Consider the following 13523-nt stretch of genomic DNA (forward strand, 5'->3'; position numbering starts at 1 on the left):
TTACATCTGCTATTGCAGAATCAGTAGTAGCAGAGTGTTCTTGGAAGGGGCAGTGTTGGCAGATGCTGATGAAGTTTATACCTGTAGGTTTCTAAAGCAGTTCACAAGGGCACTTCAGGCACCTAAAGGACATTAAGTTCCATCAAGACATGGCGCAGGTCAGAAGGCAGAGGTGGCAGGGTGGGCGTATCTATGAGTAATAGTGAGAGAAAGATGATTTCACAGAAAGGGCACTGCACAAAGAACTGTGCTTGAGAGGAGTAGGTCCTCTGTTTCTGGGAGCATCATACTAGAGGACAAAACTCAAGGGGAAGTGGTTCAGCAAGGTCAGGGAGGGGGGTAGTTTGGCACAGGCAAGGGCGAGAGGTTATAAAAGGCTTGATGGTGAGAACTGGGAATTTGGATTCAATACAATTAGAAGATCCTTTCAAGTTAAGAGAGCTGAGAGTGCACCTGAATGCAATAGGATAGCATTGAATATGTAGTTCATTTAACTTTTTATAGCTTCAGCAGACATGGGGAACAAATGTCTAAAAATTGTGGTGGCAGCTATTGGAGACCCCTTGACCTTCGTACCTCAGTTTTCTCTTTACTCCGTTAGTTAAAGCAATCTATTTCCTTGCACATTTTCTTAAGTTATTTCATGTAACAGTCTTCTCTGGACTCTTCCACATGTTTTTTTATATCCTATTGAAAGGTTAAATATGCCGGTGGTAGCTAGAGAGAACATTCGGTGCCCCCCAAAAGGGAAGTTTCCTTTTCTGTGAGAGCATTCTCAGTTGGCAGAGGTCAGGTGTGATCCACTTCAAACCCCAGAGGCTTTACCACAGTACTTCTGCTGCGCCAGTTGTTTCCTCATTTGCTCTTATTAATTTCCTGACTTGTCACCACCAAATGCACATTTTTAACCATTTTTCCAACTTCTCATTCCGATCGCATCTTTCAAAGTGCTTGCGGTCTCTCCAAGGTTAATATCTCCCAATTCGAGAAGTATGCTTTTATTCCGTTGTTAGTTTTTTAGTGAAAATACTGAATAGAACCAGGCCTAGAGAAGACACTATATATCTCCAGGCTGCTTTTCCTTCCATTAAATGCGAAATTGCTGATAGATACTCTGTCTTTATGTCCAACCAGTTCTGTGTTTTCTTTTGCAATTTCTTCTGCCTGGTATTTTCTTACTTTGCACATGGAAGCGGCACGCAGGACAAGGTCCTTCACATCTGTTTTACGTCTTGCTGTTTCACTGCCCCCAGCAGGACAGTTATTCTGTTAAATTCAGATGTTCCAATACAGCAAGTTCCACACAAGTCTGCACTAGCTGCTCTTGTTATCCCTTGGTAATTAAAAAGTATGTGGCTTGTTCCTGTGCTACTCTGGATATCCAGTCAGGCTATTTTGCAGTTCCCACTGCCCTTTTTATTTGGCGTAGGTACCATGTTTGTCCTTGAGGTCCTTGTTCATCCTCCATCAGTTCTTAAAGATAATCATTACTGAGACCTTGGGGTTTGAGCCATATCTTAAGTACTGTAAGGTAAACTTTATTGGGACCTGTTGACATGAGCGTATCTAGGTGAAGTAGCATGCCATGTGTTCTTTTTCTGCTTCTAGCACAAGTTTCTACCACAGTGCTATTAACTGTATCATGTAGTTTTTTCTTTCCTGTCAAGCAGTGGGCCTAGACTTTTGTTTTCCCAGTTACCACCTTTATCGACTTCTCTTATATTGGTATTTGATTTGCATCTTAACCTTTCTTATGTTTCTTCCTTGAGGCGTATCTCATCCTCTTCGTCCTTAGCATTGTGTCCTTGTTTCCATTTTCTGTTTTATGTATTTGTAATGCTTAAGGCATGGGGGGGTGGATATAAAAAATATTTATCCATCTTGAGGTGGCTTGGAGATGGTTCTTAGGGAACAGCTGTTCCCCTTCTCTTCCAGTGGGGCCATTAAATGAAGCTAGTGGAGCCAAATTACAATAAACAGTAGGTAACTGGCTTGGGGCGTTTTGCTATGGGGAGCTGCAAATGCTTGGAGTTATCCGGGTTCAGAGGGGGGGACTGGTCAACTGTGGAGGATAAATCCATTGAAGGTCACTTAAATGCATAAAGCCTTTATCTGATTCAGCAGGTTTCTCAGCTGAAAAACTTGGTCCTTGGCAGAGTATTAGATGCAGTGTTATATACTTTTTTTCCGTGTTTAGAAGAAGTTACGTCACTTTATGATGACTGAAACAGATACTGGGTTTTGCGGACATTTGCATGAACCAGTACAATCGTTCATTTGTAGAGCCTTGATTCAAGCATCTTCTGCTGTGTTTTGTAACAGCTTCCCTCAGTGGACCAGTCTGCTGTTGTCTTTTTTTAGTAGTCTCCTTTAGAGACAGCTTAATCCTTTGAACTCCCTTTTTTCTTACTGATTTTTTTTTTCCTTGAGTGAGTACCTTACCTATGAATGCTGTTCAATAAATTTAGTTTTGGCTTGGTTTTTTTTTCTTCTTTTTTCTTTTCCTTTTTTCTTTTTTTCTTTTTTATTCCCCCCCCCCCCCCCCCCCCCCCATCCCTGTTCTTGTTCTGTTGTCCTTATCTCTTCCTTTGTTGAGACTCCTGAATGCTGTCATTTGCCATCACTTTTACCAAAATTCCTTTCAGGTTGTCAAGAGGTGGTTCTTAACTTTAAAATCTTTCCAAATCTAGACTAGCTGCCCCATGAATAACTTCTTCCCTCTGAAACAAAAGAGTCCCAGTGCCTTCCATGAACTCTGTTTACAAAGCAGCATGTGAACACAAACAGCCAGGCAGTTCAGTCCCACAAAATACAGGATTTTGTGGTAATTCGAGTCACTCAGAAAATATTAACGGCTTTTTTCCCTTCTTTTCTGACTTTTGTGGGGTTTAGTAGGTTTCTGTAATAATGTTATCTTTCTTTCTCTGGCTGGCGTTCCTGAGCAAGCTGTACCTTTCTATATATGGTATTCCAGACCTGCAGTTATCCCACTTTGGCTCTGTGCTGCTAATTAAAAAATAAAGAAAAACTGAATTTTGTAAGTTTCAGGGGTAGAAGAGGGAAGGAATGAAAACTGTTTCAGATGGAGAAAAGGGCTAAGCAGAGTCCAGAAGAGTGAATTAAAGGGGAAACTGTAATGGCAGCTGGGACTTTCTCCAGTGTCGATCCCTGCAGAAATGGTGGCAGAGGTGGAGCGGGCAGAGACAGCCATGGTTGGAAATTCCTGTACATTTCTATTAATGGAAATATTTTCTTTTCTTCAGTTATTTCCTCGAAAGTGTACCTGGCTGTATGTTATCAATAACACCTTAATGTCCTTGTCAGGTATGTGTAAATAGAGGGAAAAGTAATAAAATTATTTAAAAAGAGAAACATTTAAAGTCATAATTCAATGTGTGTTTTGATTGTACTGAAGTAGAAAACCATGTATTGCTTCTTGTGTTTGCATAGGAAGCTTTGCTTCAAGATTGTTTTCACGTGAAGGACTTTCAGAGATAAAATTGGACATTTACAAGTAGTAGAGCCGGTTGTCTTCAGTGTCCCACCATATTTTTATTTATATATTTATTTTTAGTTAGTTTGGAACAGCTCAGCGCTTGGTATTTGTCAAACAAGAGTTGCCTCTCCAGAGGTTGCAATTGGACTGAAAGTGCCTAGAGAATCTAAAGAGTGTCGTCTTTGGTCCCTGAGCTAGGCAAGTCAGAGTAAGGATGGCTTTTATGTGTGAGAACAAAATTAGGAGAGGATTAACGTAGGTGCATTGTCAAAATGTAGCTGCAGTGCTTGATCACTCTTAGTGTATTGTAGCCTGGAAGCACCTTTGGTATGAACTGGATCCACCCTAAACCAAAACCAGTTTCAATGTCAAGGAAAATGAGGCAGCTGTGAAATATTGCTAATCCAGCAGAATGATTCTTGAAAATAAGGATTTCTTTTTCATCGGTTGTCCTGGAATAGGACATTCTAGATAGTCCTTGTGGCATGGAGGCTGACTGTAGGACCGTGCTTTCAAACACGGGTGTAACACCGCTTCTGTTGATTTATAGATACAGAAAAAGTCCTGATTTAATTGTTGTTGTATAATCACAGCCTTCTAAAAATGTTTATGTGAAACTTTCAGAGCTGCTTTAGCTTTACTTAAATGAGCTTTGAGTTGAATGCCATGTCTTCTCTAATGCATTATTATTGTCTTATTTTTCTATATAACTGGACTTGAAATACCTGATGCACATGGTCCATTTTTCTAGAAGGTAAATTTCTATACGTACATTTTTCTAAAATGTACAGTTCTCTCCTGGAGGTGTGGGTTCGATGTCAATTGTGCTTTTCTCTCTTACAGGGAAAACATTCCAGCTCTACTCCCATAACTTAATAGCTTTGTTTGAACAAGCCAAAAAAACAGGATTAGCGGCTCATATTCAAACCCATAGGTTTCCTGACAAAATATTACCAAGGTACAAATCTTTTGCTTATAGACAAATATTAACAAGTGAAAATTGCCATGAATGCTGTTTGTGCTTTTGAACTGGTAGCATGAAGGGCCTTTGATATCTCTTGTTGATGCATTTTTTTCATAATTGTTATTCTAGGAAGTTTGCCTTAACGACAAAGATCCCTGATACAAAAGGATGCCACAAATGCTGTATAGGTGAGTAGTGTTTGATTCTGCAGGTTTTTTCCCTGGCCTTTGTCGTTGGGCATGGCATGTCTTAAAATCATTTCTTTTTAATAAACTGAGAGTTAGTTCATTGTTAAGAAAACAGTATGACTGCGTTATTGCTTAATGCTGTGCCTAACTGGTGCATAGCTTTCCTTTTAATTAATGCAGGGGTCTTTATGCTGTTCAGCGGAAAAGCGTTTTTTGTGTTAGCTCTTAACCTAGAAACGGTTCTGTCTAGAGCAGGGCCCAAAGGGAAACCCTGGAGAATGCCAGCTGCATGCAGCTGCCGGGTGTTGCACATTCTCTTTGAGAGCTGCTGAAGCTCTCTGTGACTAAGGCAGTGTTTGGGATCACTGGCTTCAGGCTGCCGCCAGAGCCAAGTATTACTGTGACGCGCAGCTTGCTTGCGAGTGTAAGGCTTGTTACAGAATCCCAGCCCCACTGCACATATGCAAATACCCTTTCTGCTTTGTCAGTTTGGCTCAAGGTTTGACCTAGATCCAACTTTTAGCGAAACTCACTTGAATATTTTCCACAAAGAAAGGGCTGGATATGAATAAAAATTATGTCAGCCTGGGGAGGAGTGAAGCCGTTGCTCAAGTTCTAAGTGCATGCACAAGAGTTACAGCTTGTGAAGTTACAGATTTGTCTCTGGCTTTGTTGACTTTCGAAAAGGCTTGGGCTTTCTGCAGAATACATGTCCTTCTGAAAACTGGTCCTAGTGCTATGGGAAATTGTACTTTTGCGTTCTTACGAATGCTTAAGCAGATTGTAAAGTACTCAGCTGCAAACTCAGATATCCTGTTTAGCTCTACAGGGTCGACAGTAGCTGTATTTGCGAACTATTCCTGAAGTCAGGCTGGTCTTGTATTCAACTGAGCTTAAAGAAAACAACCTTTAAACCCTTTACATGATACTGCATTAGCTGTCAAAGCTGACAAGAATTTATGGGCCATCTTCATTGCTTGGGAAATTTTTTCATTTAAATCACAACTTGAACCCAGACCTTTCACTCCCCATGCCCACACAGCCCCAGGAAGAAGGTGTTAGAGCATTTCTGGCCACTCAGCACACAGCCTTTTTACTGGGACTCAAAGAATGCAGTGGTTATTAATTATAATTGAATTTTTCTGGAATGTGGCACAATATTAATCACTGTGGATATTTGAATGGCAAGCCAAAAGGCAATAAATGTGAAACTGACACTATTTCTTAAAGTATTTGCAAAGATAGCGGTAAGGTTTTTTCAAGTAAGCATTGAACTTCCAAGACTTAAAAAGGGTCGTTTTCTGGGTTTGTTTGTTTTATATAGTACGAAATCCATACACAGGACATAAGTACCTGTGCGGTGCATTGCAGTCTGGAATTGTTCTACTACAATGGTATGAGCCAATGCAGAAATTCATGTTAATAAAGGTAAGTATTTCATTTTAGTTTAGAACATCTAATCTTAGTCATTATACAGTTGTTGAAATAACCTTTCCAGAACGTGTAATGGAAAGTAAATCCCAGTCTGGTCCTATTTGTGGGTCCTAAGCACTTGAAAATCTGGCTTCACACATTTTGACTAAGAAAATCTTGTGACTGAACTCAGTCAAGTGTTGGATCGAGCCCAGTACTAGCAGCAACAGACTGACGTGTAACTCTGCCCAACGTAATGTTGCTCACAGCTCATGCTGTCTTAAAAAAGCACTCTTAATAGCAGTGAAAAAATTCTTCTATATCTTTTGTACTTTGTGTATGTTATTTTAGGCTGCTTCTTTCCCAAGGTTACAGGAAACTTTACAAATGCCTTATTATGTTTTTTCCAGCACTTTGATTTTCCTTTGCCAAGCCCTTTGAATGTGTTCGAAATGCTAGTGATACCAGAGCAGGAGTACCCGATGGTCTGCGTAGCTATCAGTAAGGGTACTGAACCAAATCAGGTAGTTCAGTTTGAGACAATCAACTTGAACTCTGCTTCTTCATGGTTTACAGAAATCGGTGCAGGTAAGAGTGCTGGTCCGCCTTGCAGCTATTTTATTGTCTGGTAACTGTTGGATATCCCTTCCTCAGGAGTCATTTGGGAAACCCTTTAGGCTGGGCAAAATAGTGCAGCTTCTGTACCTAAAACGTAATGAAGCTGATCCCAGGTTCTTCTTGTGATCACCTGCCAACTTCAGTATAAACTATCTTGGAAGACTTCCATTTTAGACACATCTTTTATTTTATAAATTTCCTGAAACAGTAATGCAGACCCTGCTGATTGGGTTCTCATTTGTGGTTGCATACTTTTTCCTGGGATCAGTCTTATTCCTCTTGCACCTTCTTTCCTGTGAAAAGACTTACATAAATGCATTCTTGTCTGTCCTCCAGCCCCTGGGGGAGGCTTGTCATCTTCAGCTGGCTATTAATAAGTAGAAGATTTTGGTTTATCTTCAAAAGCTAGTTGATATCTTGCAGCTGCTTTTCTCTGTTGGCTGCTTTGGATATACTTTTTTTACATTTTAAATTCTGTTTTTTAGCAACTTTACCAAGAACTCTATTAATAAAACCTAGAAAAACTATTACATCTAGTTTCATATAGGCACAATAATCTTTCCAGATGTGAATTTATGGAAAAAGAGCAATTTTTTTTTAGGAGCAAAGATTCTATTGATGATTCCTTTTGTTCGTTATTGTGCCTCTTCATGAAGGAAGCTGACTTGCTGTGCTGAACTGTAACATAATATGTATTTTATGCCAATAAACAGTAGTGCTTTCATATTAAATACCTGCTTTGAACCGATGGGTTTGTCCTTAGGCCCTGTACTCCTCCCAGAACATTCTGGGATGATACAGCCTTAAAAAAATGTAAAACAGTAACAAACGTTATAGATTGCAAAAGACTTGTAGCATACTGAAAAGGCTGTAGCGGTTCATGAGAGATGGAGGGGAGGGGAGGCTGAGAATATGTGATCTAAAATAATCTGTTTTCTTTTTCACAAGGCAATCAGCAGTTAGATGCCATTCATGTAACACAGCTGGAAAGAGACACTGTCCTAGTCTGCCTGGACAGTAAGTAACACGTCTCCGTTGGGTGACTTACTGTGCCTTGTGTGAAACTTGTTTTGCCGCAGTTGTTGATTTTTAACTCTACCACAAGTTAATTTTTTATCCCTTCAGTACTTATTTGTGTTGTAATATTTCCAAAAAGATACAGTTCAGATAAGTGAGTTTTCATTTTGACTCTTGTGATTCCACTTTCCCTCTTTACGTGGGTATCATTCTTATTTCTTTTCAAAATGCAATGTAACACAGCATTACAGACCAGAATTCAAATATATGCCAATCAGAAGTTTTCATAACTTCCTTGGAAAAGTTGACATTTGCCTGTTGCATATGCTAGCAGGACAAATGGCTAACGCTCCATCATACACACAGGAATTCTAACCCTAACTCTCATGTGTTGGAGGTTGATACCTCAATGGCAAGTTTGCAATGACTTAGGTCTGCCAAAATTTCCAACCGTTGCGTTGCATTCACATTTCCGCACTGTTTGTTGCTTGCAGGAAGGCTGTCAGTAGAGTCTAAAAACATATGAAGCATATAAGAAGGTTTTCTATATTTATTTGAGAGAAGGATGCTCTTGGATTCATTTTAGGCAAATACTGTAGATGTTAGGCTTGGCCATTTCTGTGCCTGAAAAGATGAAATTAGTATTTTATACTTAAAGCCATCAGTAATTCTTTTCAGCAATGGGTTTTAATACTTGTTTTTCTGTTTTTCTTAAGAATTTGTGAAAATTGTGAATTTACAAGGGAAACTGAAGTCAAGCAAGAAGTTGGCTTCTGAGCTGAGCTTTGATTTCTGCATTGAGTCAGTGGGTAAGTGATTTGCTTCTCTATTGTCTCTCAAGGACTTAAGAACTTTAAAGGGATGAGTGTTGAAGGGGTTTTAGTAATCTAGACTAGTCTAGTGCACCCAGTGGGGCCTGATGCTAAAAATGGCATGTGTGGGGATCTTGTGTACTGTCTCTTTGTCTCCGCTGACATGATGAAGAAAATAAGGCAGTTGTCAGAAAGTGTGTTCAATCTGCACGTTTCCACCTGGTGTCATTTCTTTTTTATAAGTAAGATGTATCATGATTTAGTTTGGGGGAAAAAAAAAGGCTGACTAGTTTCTGGTTGCTTCCACAGCACCAAGAAAAAACCTCTGGGGAGGAAAAAATGTTCTAGTAATAAATAAATTTGTGTTAGTTTTCTTAAAGCTAAGTTTTTATTTAAAGTGATAGTACATCCATTTTTTAAGTCAGGATAAGTATTTGAATCTAATTCTCAGAGGACAGCAGCCTTGCTTCTAAAACATGAATTGTAATTGTCAAACAAGTATTTCTGCTGCGATAAGCTTTTGGAAGTATCTAATTAACATTAGTTTAATAATCCTGTATCTTGGAAACTGAACGTCTTTCTGGAATTAAAATCAGTAAAGACAGAACTTGCTTTTGTTAGCAGTTCTGTACAGCTTGCATTGCTGGGGTCTTCAGGCATCTTCCCTTTAGAAGAAACTTGACATGGGTATTTGTATTTTAACAGCAGTTGGTAAAGCAGCGCACATTCTTTTATACAGCATCTCTATTTAGATATGTCTATATCTAAATATCTGTCCTGAAGGAAGATAATTTTTAATCAAGCCTGTGATTCATCCCTAAATTCTGACACGTTCTAATTAACGGCTGTACTTGTATCACACAATATCTCCTGCTGACCCGTGCATAAATAACATGACTCGACCATTGCCTTTTCCTTGAACTCTGAAGGAATTCATAGAGAGAAGTGTTTATCCCAAAGTTTTGCACTTAGCAACTGACACTGAATAATGTGAGCAGTTCTTTACACTCCAAGGGGTCTCTTGGGAATTCACGGTATTAAGCAACTCTTCATTCTCTGGTTGCAGGGTGGAGTGGGGAGTAGCAGGTAAAGATTAGTCTAAGGTTGTTGTGACAAGCATTGCCCTTGGGATTCTGCTGAATTCCTTTGTTCTGGATATTTGGGACACAGCTAATACTGAGTAGATATGAAAAGTGACTCAAAGGAATAGTAAAGGAAAACAAGTAGGATGTAGGAAAATAAAACATGGTATAATGTATGTTTTTGTAACACTGCTTAAACACCAGGCTCTTCATCCATTATTTTCAGCAGTCTGGTAATTAAATCGTTCAGAGCTGGTAGCTTTCTGTGTGCTCTCTTTGGGCCTGAATGAGAGACTCCTCACATTTTTCATACTAGCATCTATATTATAACTCAAATGATCTGCAATTTCCAGCAACCTACAGTGTTTTGGCTGGCAGCACGTTTATACACTGCTTGGGGTTTTCTCCAGAATCATTAGGAAAACAACGATCCAGAGAATAAAGTGAAAGGGAGAAAAGGGAAAACCAGAGATGCCTATCTTGTCTTGGCAAAGAGGGAATGTCTGAGTGGTATGTTCTGAATTGTGCTTTAAAAAGTATCTCCTCGGGTGCATACAGTCATTTCAGTCCAGTTTTTCTGCACTAATTTTGGAGTTGAGTTCTTCCACCAGGAGTCCCAAGTCTCACCACATACTTTCCAAATACGATTCCCATTATCACTGCTGGTGAGAAACCTGGGTTTCTCTGGTTCAGAGAAGCCGTGCTCTGGTCTGATGTTGTGTTTCTCCTTTGCAGTGTGCCTTCAAGACAGTGTGTTGGCCTTCTGGAAACACGGCATGCAGGGCAAAAGCTTTAAGTCAGATGAAGTAAGTAATCTCCTGGTCTCTCCAGGTTTAACTTCTTCCTGTTCCTTATTTACCACTTGATTGATCCTTTGGCCCCTCCAGCTGCTTCCCTAGTGATAATGCTTGTACTCCATGTTGTCATTGCTTCAGCTTGCTGCTTGCTTTCTCTGACTTGCCTGCCTGTGTTGCTCTTAGTAAAGCTCACACACGTGCTTTAGCCAGCTCTGTTTCCAAGAAAGTCAGAGACTCCTGAACTGGTGCTTCACAGAGCCAGTACAGACCTGGTGTAAGCAGCGTTTGGGTTTCTGGGATCTTGGATGAAAAGCTTGAGTTGGCAGCATCTGCACTTTTTATTTTTTTTTATGTTTCCTTTTAAAAGAAATTTGTCCTTTTTTTCAAAAAGAACTATCCTTTTTGACGGCATCCTCTGCGTCTGAAAGCTAGTCAGTCTCTGCTGACAAAGATTTGATCAACATACTCCATCTGTGCCACCAAGACATCTAGAGTGATAAGTCTACAAGTCAAAAATTATTTAAAATGTTTTATTTCATGAAATTTAAAACTCTTTTTGCTTAGCATCAATTTATCTGTTTGTACTATTTGATTTTTTGGAGAGACTGCTCTCTTTTTTTAATTACTTTTTTTTTAATTCTAACTTAGACCAATAAATTTTATTTTGCCACTGAAATGGACCTAAATGTCTCTATTTTTCTACAGGTTACCCAAGAGATATCAGATGAAACCAGGGTTTTCCGCTTACTGGGATCAGACAGGTAATCACCTTGAAGAAACATAAACCTTTTATTTTATTTAAACCAGCTTTATAGCTTCCAGCTGCAACTGGCTTCCAGCCCACCACAGACCTATCTGTAGGCATTCCTGGGGGGGAGGCAGGAATACTGTTTCTGCCTGCAATAGCCAAAAATTTAATTAGTGATTGCATCTGCATCCAACATTATTACTGAGAGACCCTGTGACATCCCCCACTTCCCACTGCAGAGATGAAGTGTGAACACAGACACAAGCGTGCAGAGATACAGTGTGAGGAGATGAATGATGGGGAGAGACGAGAGCCACCTTTGGCCTGCGATAGCAGGGTGCCCAGTGCACTTCTGGAAGAGCCTGCTTCTGGCTTGGATTCTCCTGGTGAACTGGTGAATTATCTTGGCAGCTAGTGAATTAAAAATAATCTTTGCTGCTTTGGACCTTGAGGTCTGGAAATATCAAACTAGATCACATACAGGTTTTAATACCCAGTGGTCTAAATTCCCCCATTACCTGTAACACCCAGATGGTTCCCTTCAGCTGTAGAGGCTGGGAAAGAGGTACAACTGCCTCCAGGTTGGAAACCTTGGCACAAGCTGCCCCAGTCTCCCAGTTCAGACATGCGTGCTTGTGGTTTCTCAGATAACCAGAGTGCTAAATGTAGAAGTAGATAGTAGTAGATAGTACTGAGTCAAGAAATCAGTTTTAATCTGTGATTTTTCTGCTCCCTCATTTGGCCATCGGGAGCCTGGCTCTGACTCACTTCCTGTAGCTAATCCATGGGTTTGTGTACTTACATTCTTGGATTCCCCAGTCCAGAAAGAGAATGAGAGTGTGTTAACCCTTGGAAGAGGAGGGGTAGCCTGTGCAACAGGTGAAGTCTTTGCTTTGTGCCTGAGTTACCGAGGACCTGCTGTACATGATCACTGCAGTTGGAATTGAGGATCCTTGCCACTGCTGACTCTGAGGTCTCAAAAATGTAAACACAGTGCAACCTTTGATGATGCACACTCTGCCTTTTCTGTCAGTTATCCCCGCTGTGCAGACAGGCAGCTGTAATTTCCTTCCCTGTTATCCCAGCAGAGCAGGGGGCATTTTATTGCAAGAATGAGCTTTTGCTACAGTCCACTGCAGTACAGATGCCACATTAGTCCAGGTACATACTGTGCCACCATCAGTGAATCTATCTGGCGTACTGGAATCGGTACCTTTTAAATGGGTCATATTTCTGTGTTGGGCCAGTGAAGACAGGAGCATCCTAAACACACAAAGGGATGGGAAGCAGTGTCTCATCTGGTTTGGCTTGCACTTTTATAAAAGACGTGTATCTGAATAACAACTTAGTACAAATCACTTTTTGGGGTTGGAGATAAGGCTGAAGTCCTGCTGCTGCATCCAGTTTTGCAGAGAAGCCATTTTTCATTTTGGTCTCATTGAACTGCCAAGTCCTTTGTTTTGTATTTTTCCATCTCCGTACAAATGGAGCAGGAGTCTTTTCTACCGTTCAGGCGAATGACATGTGGCAGCACCTTTTTGGCTTGAATCGCTTCACAGCTACTCAGTTGCAGAATAGAGGCTGAGGGAAAGAGGCCATTTGAAAACTTTGAGAAATGTGACATGAGAGGGGAATGTGTGCAGTGCTAACCCTGAGACAGGCTCCCTTTGAAAAATCGTAGAATCACAAAATGGTTTGGGTTGGAAGGGACCTTAAAGATCACCTAGTTCCAGCCCCCTGCCCCAGGCAGGGCCCCCTCCCCCCAGCCCAGGCTGCTCGCAGCCCCATCCAGCCTGGCCTTGGGCACTGCCAGGGATGGGGCACCCACAGCTGCTCTGGGCAGCCTGGGCCAGCGCCTCGCTGCCCTCACGGGGAACAATTTCTTCCTCATATCTCATCTAGATCTACCCTTATATCTAATATAAATATCCAATCTAAATCTACCCTCATACCTAAATCCAACTCAGAGTTCAAGTGGCACATTTAGCTTATTTGATACATGGGTAAAAAACAAAAAGTAGACATTTAACCTTAAAAATGACAGGATATTGTCATAGGAACTGGTGCAGAGAGACGCAGGAGCTAAGCATTTGGAGGGGAGAGGGGAGGTCAAAAGCCCAACCATATCAGCTGCTGAGATGATTGTCGAGGTTCAGCATGAGACAGATGTGTAGAAGATGGTGGTCAGCGTGCCAAGCGAAGGAGAGACAGATTTTCCAGAGCAGCCTACAGGAACATGATCCAGCAGGACAAAGGCTGCAATGATCAGTGGATAAGTATTTAGAAGGGAGGAGAACTGTTTAAGTTAGTGGCTGATGCTTATTGGAAGATGTAGGAGGTATAAACATATTTGGGCTGCAGATAGGAGGGCTGCATCTCTTCACAACG

At 40.8% G+C, this 13523-nt stretch overlaps 1 protein-coding gene across 3 annotated transcripts in view; it reads left to right on the plus strand.

Annotated features, from left to right (window-relative positions):
* The window catches only part of MAP4K5 (mitogen-activated protein kinase kinase kinase kinase 5), a 76917-nt gene that overhangs the window by 59687 nt on the left and 3707 nt on the right, over positions 1–13523 (plus strand). For all 3 annotated transcript variants that reach the window (XM_080397068.1, XM_080397067.1, XM_080397069.1), the window contains 9 exons: positions 3264–3324; positions 4340–4454; positions 4590–4648; positions 5973–6076; positions 6472–6649; positions 7628–7696; positions 8413–8505; positions 10326–10396; positions 11093–11148. In XM_080397068.1, the coding sequence (XP_080253194.1) occupies positions 3264–3324; positions 4340–4454; positions 4590–4648; positions 5973–6076; positions 6472–6649; positions 7628–7696; positions 8413–8505; positions 10326–10396; positions 11093–11148 (806 nt within the window). The remainder of the gene's footprint in view (positions 1–3263; positions 3325–4339; positions 4455–4589; positions 4649–5972; positions 6077–6471; positions 6650–7627; positions 7697–8412; positions 8506–10325; positions 10397–11092; positions 11149–13523) is intronic.

The sequence above is a fragment of the Falco punctatus genome (genome assembly GCF_963210335.1).
Source record: "Falco punctatus genome assembly, chromosome: 7".
Taxonomy (NCBI): Eukaryota; Metazoa; Chordata; class Aves; order Falconiformes; family Falconidae; genus Falco; species Falco punctatus.